The following is a 21,005-nucleotide window of genomic DNA, read 5'->3' as shown; positions in this document are numbered from 1 at the left end:
CTATGGAAATGAGAATATGTATCCATGACTGGCCCTTCTTTGTATACTGGCAGCAGATAATGTGTTCTGAGTTTTACATATCCAGAGCCAGAGGAGAGTTCTGCTTTAGGACAGACCATGCCTGTAGCTAACTTTGATGAGATTTTGTACTGTTTCTGACTTTGAATTTTATTTATATTGTTACTGAACCGATGTAAAGCATTCTGGTATTGTTGTGGAATGAATGTATTTTGGATTTGGAAAGAATGCCTTTTTGGAGTCTGTTCTAGTTTTCTAGAATGCGATATACCAGAAATGGAATGAATTTTAAAAAGGAAGAATTTATCAAGTCCCAAATTTACAGTTCTAAGGCTGTGAGAATGTACAAATCTAAAGCAAGTCTATAAAAAATGTCCAAATTAAGGTACCAACAAGAGATTAACTTCACTCAAGAAAGGCCAATGAAGTTTAGGGTTTCTCCCTCAACTGGAAAGGCACATGGTGAACATGGCAACATCTGTTAGCATTCTCTCCAGGCTTCTTGTTTCATGAAGCTCCCACAGGGATGTTTTCCTTCTTCAAAGGTCTCTGGCTGCATGGGCTCTTGTGATTCTTGTGTTCTAAAAAGAACTCTCTTCAAAACATTTCCTCTTTTAAAGTATTAAACTAATCAAGACCCAACTGGAATGGGTAGTCATATCTCCCTCTAATTCAAAGTTAATACCCACAATTGGGTAAGTCACATCTCCATAGTGATAATCTAATAGCTTTCCAACCTATAGTACTGAATAGGGATTAAAAGAAACTGCTGCTCCACATGATGGATTGGGATTAAAGCATGGCTTTTCTAGAGTACATAATCCTTTCAAACCAGCACATTCCACCCTCTGGGCCCTAAAAAAGACATTTTTTTCCCCATATATAAAATACATTCATTCCATCACAATATCAGAAATCCTTAAACCCTTTCAGTTACAATACAATCACAATACAATGTTAAAACCAGTACAAAGTTTCATTAGAGTCGCTGCAGTCATGGACAGTCTTAAGGCAAAATTCTCCTTTGGCTCTGGACCCAAAAAGCTTAGAACAAGTTGTGTGCTGCTGACATACAAAGGAGAGACAGTCATATGATACATACACCCATTTCCATAGGGGGGTAATTGGAAGGAACACAAGGGTCACTAGACACAAGCAGTCTTGAAAACCTGCAGGGCAAACACCACCAGATTTCAAAGCATGACAATCATTTATCTTTGGGGCTTTAGAAAGCAGCAGCCTCATTCTTTCCAAGGGCCTACACAGTGGCCTATCTCTCTCTGAATGCAACCTTAGGGGACACTGGGGAGACCAACTTTTTCTCGGCTACATCCTCTCCAAGCATTGGGGCCACACTCAGGCTCTCTGCCATCACAGGGGCACATGTTCAACCTTTCCATGTGGTGGTAACCAGGTTCTCCCCAATCCCCAAGGAATGTGCTCTACCCTCTCCAATGCCTGAGGCAGCACAACCCTTCTACTGCAAGCAGGTAGAAGGCCCACCTTCTGCCTTCAGGGCAAACTCACCCTCTCCAAGTGCTTGGGTGGGTCTGCTCTCCTAGGCTGATGTTTAATGACTTTAGATTTTAGCTTCCATCTGCCTCTGAGATTATTTTTCCTCCAATATGTCCCTTCTCTGTTCCTCTCAGTCCAGACTGGCAGTGGTTCTGTTTATGCAGATCCCACAACACTCTTATTGGCTTTCTATGTAGTAGCCTTGGATCATGCCCATCAGACTTTGCCCCTTTTCTGAGCCTTTTAGTCCAGACTGGCAGCAGTTCCATTTATACAGATCCTACAATACTCTTGTTGGCTTTCACGTTCCACATTTGGTTAAATCCTCATGTGGGGCACTATTCTTTGAGGTCTCCTTCCCTGGAAGCCAAGAATTTTCCAGACCATTGATTTCTGGTTTCTTTGTACCCAAGAGTTCAGTTCTTAGCTTATCTCTTTCCTGTTGCATTTCACTGTAAACTGCAAGGAGAAACCAGGCTGCACTTTCCACATTTATTTAGGAAATTTCTTTTGCTAAATGTCCAAGTTTGTGACTTTTAAAATCTGCCATCTGACAAAAGCCACTATTCAATTTTGCCAGATTCTTTGCCACTTTAAAACAAGGATCACCTTCCTTACAGTTTGCAGTAACACACACCTCATTTCTGTCAAGAGCCTCATCAGAGGTATCTTTAGAGTCCACATTTCTACCAACACTCTCTTCAAAGCATTCTAGGCCTTCTCTATCAAGCTCCTCACAATTCTTCCAAAATTTTCCCCTTGTCCATTTAAAAGGCTGTTCCAACATGTTTAGTATTTGCATACAGCAGCACTTCTCTGGTACCAAAATCTGTTCTAGTTTGCTAGCTGCCAGAATATGAACAACTTTATATACAAATGGGACAACTTTTAAAAAGGAGGTATTTATTCAGTTACAAATTTACAGTTTTAAGGCAGTGAGAATATCCAAATTAGAGCAAGTCTATAAAAATGTCCAAATTAAGGCACCCACAAGAGGTTAATCCTTTTGAATCAGCACAGTGTCCAAAGGGTGGAATGTCCTGGTTTGAATTTATTGTGTACCCCAGAAAAGCCACATCCTTTAATTCTCACTCTATACTGCTGGGTGGTATCTTTTTTATTGTTTCCATGGAGATGTGATCTACCCAATTGTGGGTGGTAACCTTTGATTAGATTGTATCCAAGGAGATGTGTCTCTACCCATTCAAGGGTGGGGTTACTTACTGGAACCTAAGAGGGAACCATTTTGGAGAAAGCTTTAGTGCCATGAGAGCCACCATACTGACAGAGCCAATGGAATGGAAGGAGTCCCAGAGAAGTGTTGAAGAGAAAGCTAACAGATTTCACCATGCGCTTTTCCAGCTGAGAGAGAAACCCTGAATGTTCTCAGACTTCTTGAACTGAGGTATTTTTTCCTGGATGCCACAAATTGGACATTCTTATAGCCTTGCCTTAATGTGGACATTTTCACAGCCTTAGAACTGTAAACTTGCAATTAATACATTGCCCTTTTCAAAAGCCATTCTGTTTCTGTATTGCATTCTGGCAGGTTGCAAACTAGAACACCATGTAAGAGTGAGTTTGGACTACTCAACAGGCACTATGGAGGTGAGAAGGCAGTGGTATGATATTTTTAAGATCCTGAAAGAGAAAGACTTCCAGTCAAGACTTCTGTACCAAGACAAATTGTCCTTCAAAAGCGACAGAGAGATGAACATTTCCACAGACAAACACAGGCTGAGAGAATTTGTCAACAAGAGACCTGCCCTAAAATAAATACTAAAGGGATTTCTGTCAGTGGAAAAAAACAGGAGAGAGGGCTGGAGGAGGGCACAGAATTGATGAATACCAGTGACGGTAACTTTAATGATAAAAAGAGAGAGAGGGTAAAGAATATATAGATCTGACAAATAAAAACTAAAAGGATAAGATAGTAGATTCAAGAGATGTTTTTACAGTAATAACCATGAATGTTAAAAGACTAAACAATTAAAAGATACAGATTGGCAGAATAGGTCAAGAAATATGATCCATTTATCTGCTGCTTATAAGAGACTCATCTTAGACCCAAGGATACAGATAGATTGAAAGCGAAAGGATGGAAAAAGGTGTCCATGCAAGTTTTAACCAAAAGAAAGCAGGAGTAGCAATACTAATATTGAACAAAGCAGGCTTTAAAAGTAAAGACAACATAAGAGACAAGAAAAGGATACTACACATTAATAAAGTGGATATTCACAAAGAAGAAATAACAATCATAAATCTTTATGCTCCTAATCAAGGGGCTCCAAAGTAATAAAGTAAACATTGGCAAAAGTGAAGAAAGCAATAAATATTTCAACAATAATAGTGGGAGACTTCAATACACCACTCTCTTCTAAAGATAGAACAACCAGAGAGAGGGGATAAATGAGGAAATAGAGAACATAATATGATAAATGAATTGGACCTAATGGACATATATAGATCACCATACCTTAAAACACCAGTACATACATTCTTTTCTAGTACTCATAGAACATTCTCCAGGATAGATCATATGCTAAGCTACAAAACAGGTCTTTATAAATTTAAAAAGAGTGAAATTATCCAAAGCACTTTCTCTGGTTACAATGGAATGAAGCTGGAAATCAATAACCACCAAAGAATCAGAACTTTCATAAATACATGGAGATTAAATTACACTTTTAAACAATAACTAGGTCAAAGAAGAAATTGCTAGAGAAATCTAAATATCTGGAGAAGAATGAAAGTGAGAATGCAATATACAAAAACTTATGGGATGTGGCAAAGGCTGTACTGAGAGGGAAATTTACTGCCTATGTTAAAAAACAAGAATGAGCAAAAATTGAAGACTTAACTGCTCACCTGGAGAATTCAGAGGAAGAACAGCAAATTAACCCCAAAGCAAATACAAGAAGAGAAATGACAATGATTAAAACAGAAATAAATGATACAGAGAACAAAGACAATAAAAAAAAACAACAGAAAGAATTAACAAAACCAAAGTTGGTTCTTTAAGAAAATCAACAAAATTGATGGACTCCTAGCTAGGCTGACAAAGAAAACAGAGAACACAAATAAACAAAATCAGAAATGAAAGGGGATTGTTATCATTGGTTCTGAAGAAATAAAAAAAAAATCTTAAGAGTTACTATGAATAACTAGATGCCAACAAACTACACAACTCAGATGAACTGGACAAATTCCCAGAAACACACAAATAACCTACACTGACTCCAGACAAAATACAAGATCTCAACAAGCCAACTGTTTAGTTTGCTAGCTGCCAGAAAGCAAGATACCAGAACTAGAACGGCTTTTAAAAAGGTGTGCTGGTTTGAAAGGATGTATGTCCCCTAGAAAAGCCATGTTTTAATCAAAATCCCATTTCGTCAAGACAGAATAATCCTTATTCAATACTGAATGTTTGAAACTGTAACCAGATCATCTCCCTGGAGATGTGATCTAATCAAAAGTGGTTGTTAAGCTGGATTAGGTGACATGTCTCCACCCATTTGGGTGGGTCTTGATAAGTTTCTGGAGTCCTATAAAAGAGGAAACATTTTGGAGAATGAAGGAGATTCAGAGAGCAGAGCAGAACGACATAGCCACAAGAAGCAGAAGTCCACTAGCCAGTGACCTTGGAGATGAAGAAAGAAAATGCCTCCCACGGAGCTTCATGAAACAGGAAACCAGGAGAAGATAGCAGATGACGCCATGTTCGCTATATGCCCTTCCAGATGAGAGAGGAACCCTGACCGTGTTCACCATGTGCCTTTCCAGATAAGAAAGAAGCTTGTGATTGTTTCTCCCCTTTTGTTCTAGTTTGCTAGCTGCTGGAATGTAATATATCAGAAACAGAATGGCTTTCAAAAAGGGGAATTTATTAAGTTGCTAGTTTATAGTTCTAAGGCCGAGAAAATGTCCCAGTTAAAACAAGTCTATAGAAATGTCCAATCTAAGGAATCCAGAGAAAGATGCCTCGGTTCAAGAAGGCTGATGAAGTTCAGGATTTCTCTCTCAAGTGAGAAGGCACATGGCAAACATAGTCAGGGCTTCTCTCTCAGCCAGAAGGGCACATGGTGAACATAGCATCATCTGCTAGCTTTCTCTCCTGGTTTCCTGTTTCATGAAGCTCCCCAGGAAGTGTTTTTCTTCTTCATCTCCAAAGATTGCTGGCTGGTGGACTCTCTGCTTCGTGGTACTGCAGCATTCTCTGCTCTCTCTGAATCTCTCACTTTCTCTAAAATGTTTCCTCTTTTATAGGATTCCAATAAACTAATCAAGACCCATCCATATGGGTGGAGACACATCTCCACCTAATCCAGCTTAACAACCATTCTTGATTAAATCACGGCTCCATGGAGATGATCTAATTATAGTTTCAGGCATACAGTGCTGAATAGGGATTAAAAGAAATGGCTGCCTTTACAAAATGGGATTAGGATTAAAACATGGCTTTTCTAGGGTACATACATCCTTTCAAATCAGCATACCAATCACAAATAAAAAGATTCAATCAGTCATCAAAAATCTTCCTTCAAAGAAAAGTCCAAGACCAAATGGCTTCACAGGGAAATTCTATCAAACATTCTAAAAAGAACTAACACCAATCTTGCTGAAACTCTTCTAAAAATCTGAGGAAAAAAGAACACTACTTAACTTATTTTATGAAGCTAACGTGACCCCAATACCTACACTGGATTAGGATTCTACAAGAAAGGAAAAGTATAGACCAATCTCCCTAATGAGTATAGATGTAAAAATTCTCCAAAAAAATATTATTAAAGAATTATACACCATGATCAAGTGGGGCTTATACCAGGAATGCAAAGGCGGGTTACACAAGAAAATCAATTGAAGCAAAACAAGACATTAACAAACTGAAAGGGAAAAAAATCACATGATCATCTCGATTGATGCCGAAAAAGGATTTAACAAAATTCAACATCCTTTTCTGATAAAAACACTTGAAAATGTAGGAATTGAAGGAAACTTCCTCAGTATGATAAAGGACATACATGAAAAACCCATAGCCAGCACTGTACTCAATGGTAAGAAACTGAAAGCCCTCTCCCTAAGATCAAGAACGAGACAAGGATGCCCTCTGAAAACACTATTATTCAACACTGTATTAAATTCTAGCTAAAGCAATCAGGCAGGAAAAAATAAAAGGTATCAAAATCGGAGAAGAAGTAAAACTTTCATTATTTGCAGATGACATGATACTATACTATACAGATGCTATACATTTCTTGGAAAATCCTGAGAAATCTACAACAAAGCATCTTGAGCTAATGAAAAAATTCAGCAAAGTGGTAGGATACAAGATTAATGTACAAAAACCAGCTTCTACACACAAGTAATGAACTGAGGAGACCATTAAGGAAAAAATTCCATTCTAAATAGCAACTAAAAGAATCAAATATCTAGGAATAAACTTAACCAGGGATGTACATAGAAAACCACAAAACATTGCTAAAAGATATCTAAGAAGTTTTAAATATGTGGAAAAACATTACCTGCTCATGGATAAGAAGGTTAAATATAGTTGAGATGTCACTACTACCCAAATCGATCTAGAGTCAATGCAATATGACTCAAATTCCAACCTACTTTGAAGACTTGGAAAAGCTAGTCATCAAATTCATTTGGAAGGAAAAGAGACCTCAAAGGGAATGAAGAGGGAAGACTTATACTTCTTGATTTTAAAGCTTATTATAAAGCCACAGTGGTCAAAACAGCATTGCACAAAGACAGAAGTACTGACCAATGGAACTGAATCAAGGGTTCAGAGATAGACCACCAAATCTATGGTCAACTGATCTTTGACAAGGCCCTCAAATCCAATGAACTGGGATAGAAGAGTCTTTTCAATAAACGGGCATGGGAGAACTATATATCAATAGCCAAAAGAATGAAAGAGGACCCTTAGCTAATACCTTATACAAAATTAATCCAAGGTGGATCAAGGACCTAAATGTAAGAGCAAATACCATAAACTTGTAGAGGGAAACATCTTCAAGACCTATTAATAAGAGGTAAGTTCTTTGGCCTTATATCCAAAGCATAAGCAACAAAAGAAAAAATAGATAAATGGGAACTCCTCAAAATCAAAACTTTGTCAGAAAGGTAAAGAGTGAGCCAACTCAATGGGAGAAAATATTTGGAAATCACACATTAGATAAAGGTTTGATATTCTGTATTCATAAAGAAATCATACAACTCAACAATAACAGAACACAAAATCCAATTATAAAATGGGCTAAAGATATGAATAGACGCTTTTCTGAAAAGCAAATACAGATGGCTTAAAAGCATTATGAAGAGATGCTTATTTTCATTAGCTATAAGGGAAATGTAAATCAAGACTACAATGAGATATCACCTCACACCTATGAGGATGGCTGCTAGTAAACAAACAGGAAACTACAAATATTGGATGGGATATGGAGAAATTGCAACCCTTACACACTGCTGGTGGGAATGTATAATGGTACAGCCACTGCAGAAGACAGTTTGGCAGTTCCACAGAAAATTAAATATAGAGTTACCCTATGACTGGCAATACTACTACTCAGTATATATAAAGAAATGCTGAAAACAGTGACACAAACATATTTGCACACCAATGTTCACAGCATTATTCACAGTTGCCAAAAGATGGAAACAATCCAAGTGCCCATCAACTGACAAGCTGATAAAATATGGTGTGTATGTGTGAGTGTACACACACACACACACACATACACACAATGGAATTTTATGCAGCAGGAAGACAAAATGATGTCTTGAAGTATAATACATGGATACTTCATGGATGAACATTGAGGACACAATGTTGATTAACATAAGCCAGATACAAAAGGAAAGATACTGTTTTATTTCACTGTAATGACCTTAGCAAAGGAATACTGAGACTTATAATGTAGAATATAGGGGACCTTGTGATACAGAGATTAGAGATGGGTGGACAGTTACTAATGAGGTGGAAATTAAATGTGAAGGGAATGGATAGAAGTGGAGGCAGTTTATTAGTGGCTTTATAAGTAATCCTGCCATACTGAATGTAAACATGACTGAAAGGGGTTGTATAGAGCCATGTATCCCGCCAATTAATACTATAAATAATAAATAAGTTCTTGCATGAAGTACTTCAAAGGTATGAATCTTATACAAAGAGTCAATAATAGAGGGGTAGACGGGGAAAATTGCTATTGCATGCTATGGGCTATGTTTAACAGGAAGACATTAACAGTAACACAGCAATACCAAGGGTAAATAATTGAGGTGAGGAAATGGGGGAGGACAAGAGTGAAGGGGAAGTTTGGATTTTCTATCTGGTGAGGGTGTGTTTATCTGCTATTTTTCTCTTTGGAGCAATGAAAATGATCTTAAATTGAGTGGTGACGATAGTACAACTAATTGAGGATAATGTGAGATACAAATTGTTTACTTTGGACATTATCCAAGATGCTCAATGGACAGAGGTAGCTTGAAGGATACGCTGACCAAGAAGCAGAGTGGTAAACTGTCGTGTGTATATATGTGATTGAATATTGTTCAGCTACAGAAAGGAATGAAGTTGTGAGACATGCAATGAGGTGTATGAACCTTGGGGACATTGTGTGGTGCAAAATAAGCCAGAAACAAAAGAACAAATATTGTATGGTTTCATTTAAAAATACTTATAAGAAAATTAGGACCTAGATTGTAAGTTCTCATAGCAGTTCCATTTAGCTCAAAGCTGTATATGTTATTTCCAGATTTTGAGAGGCTGTGCTATTTTTGTATAACCTAGTATTTCCCTGGAACTTTGGGTACCTGTGACACCTGAGAATCAGAACTGGAGTTCTCAGCTCTGAAAGTCAGCACTGCTACATACAATAACTGTTAAAGAATTGAAAAAGAGATCAGGCTTCAATTAGAGATAAGAATGAAACCAATATGGTTGGGACTATGGTAAATCAGAATAAAGGGGTAAGAATGACACTGTCTGCATTTAGAACTTCACCTACTGTATGAGACCAAAGGAAGAGGTTTATTTTATCCAAAACTTAAATTTTCTGTAGCATATAATCTAACTCAACATATCTGGATAGCTCATTCAAACAGCCCAAACACATGGAGCCCAGAATAGGAATGAGGGCTTGCAATTCTGTTAGTTTAATGTACTACCCGGATACATTCCAGAGTATGTTGGGCAGATAATTTAAAAGTATCAGCAAAGTCTCTTGAGGGAGTGGAGAAAATATGTGGAACTATTAAACTTTATCACAGGGGAAACCACTGATACTGTCTCAAACACTGGGGCCTTCCAAGTCAACAGGTCAATCCCATGATCTCGAGGCTCTTATGAAGCTTTACGTAGCAGAGAAGCTAAGCCTATCTATAGTTATGCCTAAGAGTCACTTAGAAAAAAAAAAATCTTTTGTTGCTCAGGTGTGGGCTCTCTCTAATCCCAACTCTACGAGGAAAATCCTTACCCTCTCTGCTACATGGAACATAACATCCAGGGGTGAAAGTCTCCCTAGCAGCATGGGATATAACTCCCAGGAATGAGCCTGGCCCTGGCACCATGGGATCAAGAACACCTTCCTGACCAAAAATAGGGAAAGATACCAGTGGCTCAGAGATTTCTTGACTCTCATAGAGTCAAGAGGCTATTCTGGAGGGCTACTCTTATGCACTCTTCAGCTACATATTGTTAATTACCATAGCGTGGTAGTTAGATTCAGTTGTCAACTTGGCCAGGTGAAGGTACCTAGTTCTGTTGCTGTGGACATGAGCCAATGATATGTGAACCTCCTCTGTTGCTCATTATATCTGCAGTCGGCTAGGAGGCATGCCTGCTGTAATGAATGATGTTTGATTTAATTGGCTGGTCCTTAAATGAGAGAGCGCAACATAGCACAGCCCAGGCAGCTCAGCATACCTCATCTCAGCACTCGTAGCTCAGCCCAGGCCTTTGGAGATGCAGAAAGAAGTCACTCCAGGGAAAGTTGTTGGAACCCAGAGGCCTGGAGAGGTCAGCAGAGATCACCCTGTGCCTTCCCACATAAGAAAGAACCTCAGTTGAAAGTCAGCTGCCTTTCCTCTGAAGAACTAACGAAATAAATCCCCTTTTATTAAAAGCCAATCTGTCTCTGGTGTGTTGCATTCCGGCAGCTAGCAAACTAGAACACACAGTTTGTCAAAACCCGACTAACATCATTCCTATTAACCCTGGAGAGTTAACTCCCCAGAGAGAGAAGTCCCAAGGCTCTATCTGAGATTACATAAAAGTTCATACACAAGATTACTTTCCAGAAACCTATCACCTCCTGATGGTTCCTAGGCAAGATGTGCCCTGAGCTCCAGAGGAGCCAGCCTCTCTAGAACATCAACTAGTTTCATACCCTTATCCCATATAGTCGGTTTCTCTTTCCAACATGAAAAAATTGGAATAGCCATAGCCCAAATACCCATAAAACTGGGAAAAGGATCAAAGAAGGAGGAGTTATATAACAGAGAAGACAGTTAATAAATGAGTATGACTACCAAATCATTACATTGATATTTCTTTTAGTCTCCAGCATCTTGGAGCAGCTAGAGGAAAAACCTGAAATTGTATAACTATAAACTTTGAAATTATTGCTTCTGTATATGTATATATGTTATATTTTATAATAAAACATGTTTAAAAAAAAAGACTATCTGGAAACCACCCATAATAGCTGATACGTTACATCAGCATACTAAAATGGACACTGCAGGTGTTGCTTACCCTTGCCAACAAACAAGACCCTTAAAAATTACTCACTTGCCTATGTGTCACCAGAATTTAGTTTGAAATGCTAGTGATAAATGAAAGCGAGGGGTAAGGGGTATGGTATGTATAATCTTTTTTTTCCTCTGTTATTTTATTTCTTTTTCTGTTGTCTTTCTTTTTCTGAACTGATGCAAATGTTCTAAGAAATGATGACTATGCAACTATGTGATGATATTGAGAATTGCTGATTATATATGTAGAAAGGAATGATATATTAATGTTTTTGTTTGTTCTTATTTTAATTAGTAAATAAATTTAAAAAGAAAAAAAAAGATAAGAAGTGCTAGTATATGCTAAACATGAATGACCCATGAAGCATTATGTTGAATGAAATAAGCCAGAAGCAAAAGGACAGCTATTGTGCGATTTCTCTTTTACGACATACTTAGAAAAGCAAATTCATTGAGACATAAAGCAGAATAGTGGCTACTAGGGTTTGGGGGAGGAGGGAAGTAGTGTTATTGTTTAAATGAGTATGAGTTTTGGTTTGGGATGATGAAAAGGGTCTGCAAATAGATGGTGGTGAAAGTTACGCTGTATTGTCAGCGTATTTAATGTCAATAAACTGTCCACTTAAAATAGCTGAAATTATTTTTATGCTATGCATATTTTACTACAATTAAAAATAAATTATTTTTAAAAAGATAAAAAAAATTACTAGCCTATATGTCACCAGAATTTTTGCTGAGATAATGATCTAAATATTGAGTAGAGAAAAAAGAACCATTTTAAAAAGTATAAAGAGGATAAAATAATTGTATGTAATTCAAAATATCTTTCCCCATAAGAATCATTTCTATTCACAGATAAATGAAAAAAAAAATTATTTATAGAAAGCATATAAAGGAAGACAGAGAGCAAAATTAAAGGATCATTATTTCACATGAAAATAACATTTTATTTTTTTCTCCTTCTTACCATGATGAATTTCATATTCTTTAGTCCCTTGTCCTTTAAATACTGCTAGACATGGCTGAGAAACATAGAGATTACTACAGATGTCTGGTGCAGAGAAACAGTCAAACCTGCCAACCTAAAATAGACAAAGAAGGTTCAGATTTACGTAAACATAAAATCTTTTTCATCTAACATTTACATAGTCATAAAGAGAATCCAAATATAACATTGGACCAGGAAAATGATAGAAATAATTCATTACTGAACAGTGAAACTCAATCTAGTGGGGGTAAAAAAAGCCTCTTAGAGAGTTCAAAAACCTGAAAGGAAATTTCCAAAACATATGAAGTTGATTAAGTAATTTACCCTTCTAAAATACAGAGGCTATTTACATAATCTTGGTGTTGGTGAAGGGCTACTTTCTAAATACAATCCCAGGTCAGATGTAGTGAAAAAGATTAAGTTTAGCTACAGAGTAGAAGAAAATGGTATAAATAAAATTAAATGGCAAATGATGCACCAAGAAAAGATTTGCAGCATTTAAGACAAAGGATCCGTTAGGAAATAAAAAGATGGATAAACTTCCCATCAGGAAAAAGAAAGTGTACCATGACTAAAAAAAGAAAACAAACTAGAGAAGAAATATGGTTAATAATCAAGCAAAAAATATATATTTTTCAATCCCACTAAGAAGCAAATAATATGATTATTATTAATATCACTTTTGGGCTATCAGAGTGGTGACAATATTTAAAAATGATGATATGTTTGGAAAGGGTTCGGAGAAATGGCCACACATATTGTCAGGGAGATTTTAAGCTGGTATTAACTTTCTGGAGGAATCTTTGGTAATAAGGATGAAAAACCTTAAAAATATTTAACCTTTGAGTAAAAAATTCCTTATACTAAGAACCTGACTATACAAGTTCTACATTATTTAATATTAAAAAAAGAAAACAACTTAAAAGTCAGAGTGGACTTATTAAAAAATTAGTGTAAATATACAATGAAATACAATAATATAGTTATGTGAAAAAGTTTCCTAATTGTTGAATCAAAAAAATGTACAGAACAATATATAGTGAATCCATCTGATGAAAAAGTATGCATATATTTATATGTATGTCTATTACAATATTTATGCATATCACACACATACACACCGATGCATACACACTGACAAAAAGTTTCAAGGGCTATATAGTAAACTTTAAGTAAGGTTATTATCACTAGAAGAGTATCAATGACCTTTAGATTTTTATTTTAATTCATTATTTGCTTATTTACATATTCTAATTTTTGAACAATGGCAAGTATTGCTTATATAAAGAAATATTAAGAATTAAAACAGGAAAGATACTCTTTTATACTATATATTCTGGGAAAATTTTATAATATAGATGTAATCAAATGCCAACTACTCAAGAGAAATGAAAATGAACTACTTTCAGATATGTTTTTTTGATACATGGTCTGGGATTGAACCCAGGTCTCCTGCATGGAAGATGGGCATTCTAACCACTAAAATATGTCAATTTTTAATGGAAAAAAGGCAAAAAACACAACCCTGAACAAAAAATACTATGGAATTCTCAATACAGAATTTTAAATAAACCTTTTTATGTTATTTAAAATTAAATATATATATATATTCTAAAGTAATAAAGCACATAAAGAAAGGCCAGGCAGAATACATTTTTCTTACTTGAATATGTTCATTTTTAAGTAGGGTCTTCAGTTTCTTCAATTCAAGATCATTAGAATTTTCATTTTTTCCAAAATGAAAAAATAAGAGCCATCTATGGTGAGCTAAACGATCCTTAAAAGTAATAAAGAAAAATGTCAGAGATGAAAAATTGTACTAGGGATTCTAATATTTACTTTTTTGGTTTTAAGTTCATTTTAGCCAGCCTATCAATTAGTTACAATCATTATCTAATATTCAGATCCATTTGACAACTCTTACTTTGTAGTTTACTTCTAATAATGGTATACAAGTCAATTATATAATAATATAGGAGGATAAGAACCATTAAATAATTAAATCTTAAAAAGTAGATGATTATACAAAGTATGTATGAACATTTTGCTAAAAGTGAAGGACTGAGGGTGAGAGAGAGTTCAATTTATCAGGTTTAACAAAAGATTTGGTATGCATATCAACTTAGCTCTGCTATCAATAAGTAGAAAATATAATTGATTCTACCATAAATTAAATATTTCTAAAGTACCATCTTAATTCTCAGTGAACTATAAAATAGTCCTATAAGAAAGAACACAATGCTCCAAACGTAAATTCAAAGTTTCTACTATTGAAGCCTTTGTTCCTGGGAAAAGGGCAGATTCGGTTTTCTAAAGACCATACATCTACCTTGCATTAACAAAAATTTAAGAGTTTAATGTGGAATTGACTGATAAATAATTCTTTGAAACTGCTGTTGTCAATTGTCTCTAGTGAAGGATAATTTAATTGCTGATTTTTAAATGTTAAGACTTGAAATGCTACCAACATTTATTACTATTTATTATTATTAATAAAAGCATTACCTCTAGTGTGTTTGCCGATAGCAGTTCAAAACCTGGAAGATTATTCATAATTTCCAAATATATTTCTTTAGCATCCAATGAATTAAGAAACTAAAATAAGAGAATCATATTATAATTTTTCTGAATAAATATCCACTTACTATATTCAGTGTTTTAAGAAATAATCACAGAAGTTAAACAGTTTTTAAGCTATTATTCCAAATGTTGTCTTTTTCAAAAAAAAAAAAAGTATGCGGTATTCTTGGCATTATACTGCATACCTGGCTATTTCTTAAAAATCATGACATATAATAAATTCCATTCTAAGTGTTTCATTAACTGGACTTTTCTATTAACCATGCTGTGTATTCTATGATAATCATCATGATACACCTTAAGAAAGCATAAAATCTTCATATGCCTATAAATTACCTGGAAAAAAAAATTATGTTCAATTTAATTTCAATGCTAACCATGTTTTACAGAATTCCAACACTCTAAATTCTTTAAGAATTTTTATAATGCTAGAATATCTGATGATCTAAGATACCTCATATCCCAACCAATAATTATCTTTTTAAGATAAGAATAAATTAAAACTGGAAAACTGGGATGGAACTTACTGTTCATTATAAAGGTTTTCAGAATGTCCAAAAATCAAAGGAGTTTTGTAGAGTGAAATCTACTGACAAAAATCTTACCTTAAATATGTTTTAGATCCAATCTTATTGTTCATACTTAAAATACAAGTAATCCTCCCCCTCTCTCCAACAAATATCCTTAATTTCTGTTCAAAGTTTTACTCAGCATGTTTTTTTTTTCTTTTTTTTTTTTTATTAATTAAAAAAATTAACTAACACAACAATAGAAATCAATCCATTCTACATATGCAATCAGTAATTCTTAATATCATCACATAGGTGTATGGTCATCATTTCTCAGTACATATGCATCGATTTAGAGAAAGAAATAGCACTACAACAGAAAAAGAAATAAAGTGATAACACAGAGAGAAAACACAAATAAAAATAAAAAGTACAAAAATATATGAGAAAAAAAAACAAAACAAACAAACAAAAAAACTATAGATCAGATGCAGCTTCATTCAGCGTTCCAAGATAATTACATTACAATTAGGCAGTATTGTGCTGACCATTTTTTTTTTTTAGACGTCATACCATTCTACATATGCAATCAGTAATTCTTAACATCTTCACATAGATGCATGATCATCGTTTCTTAGTACATTTGCATCGGTTTAGAAGAACTAGCATTATAACAGAAAAAGATATAGAATGTTAATATAGAGAAAAAAATAAAAGTAATAATAATAAGAACAAAACAAACAAAACAAAACAAAACAAAAACCTATAGCTCGGATGCAGCTTCATTCAGTATTTTAACATGATTACTTTACAATTAGGTATTATTGTACTGTCCATTTTTGAGTTTTTGTATCTAGTCCTATTGCACCGTCTGTATTCCATCAGCTCCGATTACCCATTATCTTACCCTGTTTCTAACTCCTGCTGAACTCTGTTACCAATGACATATTCCAAGTTTATTCTCGAGTGTCGATTCACATCATTGGGACCATACAGTATTTGTCTTTTAGCTTTTGGCTAGACTCACTCAGCATAATGTTTTCTAGGTCCATCCATGTTATTACATGCTTCATAAGTTTATCCTGTCTTAACGCTGCATAATATTCCATCGTACGTATATACCACAGTTTGCTTAGCCACTCGTCTGTTGATGGACATTTTGGCTGTTTCCATCTCTTTGCAATTGTAAATAACGCTGCCATAAACATTGGTGTGCAAATGTCTGTTTGAGTTTTTGCCCTTAATTCCTTTGAGTAGATTCCCAGCAATGGTATTGCTGGATCGTATGGCAATTCTATATTCAGCTTTTTGAGGAACCGCCAAACTGCCTTCCACAGTGGTTGCACCATTTGGCATTCCCACCAACAGTGGATAAGTGTGCCTCTTTCTCCGCATCCTCTCCAGCACTTGTCATTTTCTGTTTTGTTGATAATGGCCATTCTGGTGGGTGTGAGATGATATCTCATTGTGGTTTTGATTTGCATTTCTCTAATGGCCAGGGACATTGAGCATCTCTTCATGTGTCTTTTGGCCATTTGTATTTCCTCCTCTGAGAGGTGTCTATTCAAGTCTTTTTCCCATTTTGTAATTGGGTTGGCTATCTTTTTGTTGTTGAGTTGAACAATCTCATTATAAATTCTGGATACTAGACCTTTATCTGATATGTCGTTTCCAAATATTGATTCCCATTGTGTAGGCTGTCTTTCTACTTTCTTGATGAAGTTCTTTGATGCACAAAAGTGTTTAATTTTGAGGAGTTCCCATTTATTTATTTCCTTCTTCAGTGCTCTTGCTTTAGGTGTAAGGTCCATAAAACCGCCTCCAATTGTAAGATTCATAAGATATCTCCCTACATTTTCCTCTAACTGTTCTATGGTCTTAGACCTAATGTTTAGATCTTTGATCCATTTTGAGTTAACTTTTGTATAGGGTGTGAGATATGGGTCCTCTTTCATTCTTTTGCATATGGATATCCAGTTCTCTAGGCACCATTTATTGAAGAGACTGTTCTGTCCCAGGTGAGTTGGCTTGACTCCCTTATCAAAGATCAAATGACCATAGATGAGAGGGTCTATATCTGAGCACTCTATTCGATTCCATTGGTCGATATATCTATCTTTATGCCAATACCATGCTGTTTTGACCACTGTGGCTTCATAATATGCCTTAAAGTCTGGCAGCGCAAGACCTCCAGCTTCGTTTTTTTTCCTCAAGATGTTTTTAGCAATTCGGGGCACCCTGCCCTTCCAGATAAATTTGCTTATTGGTTTTTCTATTTCTGAAAAATAAGTTGTTGGGATTTTGATTGGTATTGCATTGAATCTGTAAATCAATTTAGGTAGGATTGACATCTTAACTATATTTAGTCTTCCAATCCATGAACACGGTATGCCCTTCCATCTGTTTAGGTCTTCTGTGATTTCTTTTAGCAGTTTTTTGTAGTTTTCTTTGTATAGGTCTTTTGTCTCTTTAGTTAAATTTATTCCTAGGTATTTTATTCTTTTAGTTGCAATTGTAAATGGGATTCGTTTCTTAATTTCCCCCTCTGCTTGTTCATTGCTAGTGTATAGAAATGCTACAGATTTTTGAATGTTGATCTTGTAGCCTGCTACTTTGCTGTACTCATTTATTAGCTCTAGTAGTTTTGTTGTGGATTTTTCCGGGTTTTCGACATATAGTATCATATCGTCTGCAAACAGTGATAGTTTTACTTCTTCCTTTCCAATTTTGATGCCTTGTATTTCTTTTTCTTGTCTAATTGCTCTGGCTAGAACCTCCAACACAATGTTGAATAATAGTGGTGATAGTGGACATCCTTGTCTTGTTCCTGATCTTAGGGGGAACGTTTTCAATTTTTCCCCATTAAGGATGATATTAGCTGTGGGTTTTTCATATATTCCCTCTATCATTTTAAGGAAGTTCCCTTGTATTCCTATTCTTTGAAGTGTTTTCAACAGGAAAGGATGTTGAATCTTGTCAAATGCCTTCTCTGCATCAATTGAGATGATCATGTGATTTTTCTGCTTTGATTTGTTGATATGGTGTATTACATTAATTGATTTTCTTATGTTGAACCATCCTTGCATACCTGGGATGAATCCTACTTGGTCATGATGAATAATTCTTTTAATGTGTTGTTGGATACGATTTGCTAGAATTTTATTGAGGATTTTTGCATCAATATTCATTAGAGAGATCGGCCTGTAGTTTTCTTTTCTTGTAATATCTTTGCCTGGTTTTGGTATGAGGGTAATGTTGGCTTCATAGAATGAGTTAGGTAGTTTTCCCTCCACTTTGATTTTTTTGAAGAGTTTGAGGAGAGTTGGTACTAATTCTTTCTGGAATGTTTGATAGAATTCACATGTGAAGCCGTCTGGTCCTGGACTTTTCTTTTTAGGAAGCTTTTGAATGACTGCTTCGATTTCTTTACTTGTGATTGGTTTGTTGAGATCATCTATCTCTTCTTGAGTCAAAGTTGGTTGTTCATGTCTTTCCAGGAACCCGTCCATTTCCTCTAAATTGTTGTATTTATTAGCGTAAAGTTGTTCATAGTATCCTGTTATTACCTCCTTTATTTCTGTGAGGTCAGTAGTTATGTCTCCTCTTCCATTTCTGATCTTAAATATTTGCATCCTCTCTCTTCTTCTTTTTGTCAATCTTGCTAAGGGCCCATCAATCTTATTGATTTTCTCATAGAACCAACTTCTGGCCTTATTGATTTTCTCTATTGTTTTCATGTTTTCAATTTCATTTATTTCTGCTCTGATCTTTGTTATTTCTTTCCTTTTGCTTGCTTTGGGGTTAGCTTGCTGTTCTTTCTCCAGTTCTTCCAAATGGATAGTTAATTCCTGAATTTTTGCCTTTTCTTCTTTTCTGATATAGGCATTTAGAGCAATAAATTTCCCTCTTAGCACTGCCTTTGCTGCATCCCATAAGTTTTGATATGTTGTGTTTTCATTTTCATTCGCCTAGAGGTATTTGCTAATTTCTCTTGCAATTTCTTCTTTGACCCAGTTGTTGTTTAGGAGTGTGTTGTTGAGCCTCCACGTATTTGTGAATTTTCTGGCACTCTGCCTATTATTGATTTCCAACATCATTCCTTTATGGTCCGAGAAAGTGTTGTGTAAGATTTCAATCTTTTTAAATTTGTTAAGACTTGCTTTGTGACCCAGCATATGGTCTATCTTTGAGAATGATCCATGAGCACTTGAGAAAAAGGTGTATCCTGCTGTTGTGGGATGTAATGTCCTATAAATGTCTATTAAGTCTAGTTCATTTATAGTAATATTCAGATTCTCTATTTCTTTGTTGATCCTCTGTCTAGATGTTCTGTCCCTTGATGAGAGTGGTGAGTTGAAGTCTCCAACTATTATGGTATATGAGTCTATTTCCCTTTTCAGTGTTTGCAGTATATTCCTCACGTATTTTGGGGCATTCTGATTCGGTGCGTAAATATTTATGATTGTTATGTCTTCTTGTTTAATTGTTCCTTTTATTAGTATATAGTGTCCTTCTTTGTCTCTTTTAACTGTTTTACATTTGAAGTCTAATTTGTTGGATATTAGTATACCCACTCCTGCTCTTTTCTGGTTGTTATTTGCATGAAATATCTTTTCCCAACCTTTCACTTTCAACCTATGTTTATCTTTGGGTCTAAGATGTGTTTCCTGTAGACAGCATATAGAAGGATCCTGTTTTTTAATCCATTCTGCCAATCTATGCATGTTTTTTTTTTTTTTCTCACAGAAATCTGCTGGCCTAATTCACAACGAAGCAGCTGTTGTTACAAAGAGTGCAAACAAGTAAATGTACATGGTCGATAAAACAGGAGTTTAAAATAGAATCCTACAATTCTCTCCATTTCCATTTTGTGTTCTTCTTCTTCCTACAGGATTTCTTAAATATATCTTTAATTTAAAACTACCTACGTTTAACAGTTCAAATATTATTTGAAAGACCTAAAACTCTACATGAAGAATTTTCTAAAAACACAGCAGCTTTAATATGTAAATGATCAATCATCTAGAACCTCATTATAACCTTGTTTGTCTTAGGATACAATTTGGTAGACATATGAAAGATATTCTGTAATCTCTAAATTTAATCTTCCAGACATTTTAGCTGACAGCATTTTACATTTTTTAAAAATCTGAATGCTTTTAAGGAGGGACATGGACTCTTTTGTTCGTTTTTCTTTTTTTGTGAAAAAATAGCATATATACAAAAGCAATAAATTTCAAAGCACATCACAACAATTAGTTGTAGAACAGATCTCAGAGTTTGGTATGGGTTACAATTCCACAATTTTAGGTTTTTCTACCTGCTTTAAGATAATGGAGATGAAAAGAAATATCAATATAATGACTCAACAATCACACTTATTCGTTAAACCCTACCTTCTCGGTGTAACTCAACTATCACCTTTGATCTTTCTCACACCCTTCAGGGGTATTTCAGCTATGCCTGTTCTAACTTTTTCATGTTGGAAGGGGCCATCCATAATATGGGATAGGGGGATGCAATTAGTTAATGTTCTAGAGAGGCTGGCCCCTCTGCATTTCAGGACTTATCTGGTCTAGGGACCCATCTGGAGGTTGTAGGTTTCTGCAAAGTTAAACCCCAGCACATGG

General features: G+C 35.3%; 1 protein-coding gene across 1 annotated transcript in view; it reads right to left on the bottom strand.

Moving 5' to 3' along the window:
• The window catches only part of DNAJC10 (DnaJ heat shock protein family (Hsp40) member C10), a 78,886-nt gene that overhangs the window by 36,129 nt on the left and 21,752 nt on the right, over positions 1-21,005 (bottom strand). Inside the window, exons 11-13 of the mRNA XM_077154374.1 lie at positions 14,792-14,881; positions 13,950-14,063; positions 12,266-12,380 (exon numbers count right to left, since the gene is read on the bottom strand). Of these exons, the coding sequence (XP_077010489.1) occupies positions 12,266-12,380; positions 13,950-14,063; positions 14,792-14,881 (319 nt within the window). The remainder of the gene's footprint in view (positions 1-12,265; positions 12,381-13,949; positions 14,064-14,791; positions 14,882-21,005) is intronic.

The sequence above is a fragment of the Tamandua tetradactyla genome, chromosome 3 (genome assembly GCF_023851605.1).
Source record: "Tamandua tetradactyla isolate mTamTet1 chromosome 3, mTamTet1.pri, whole genome shotgun sequence".
Classification (NCBI taxonomy): Eukaryota; Metazoa; Chordata; class Mammalia; order Pilosa; family Myrmecophagidae; genus Tamandua; species Tamandua tetradactyla.
This window is presented reverse-complemented; position numbering and strand designations above follow the sequence as displayed.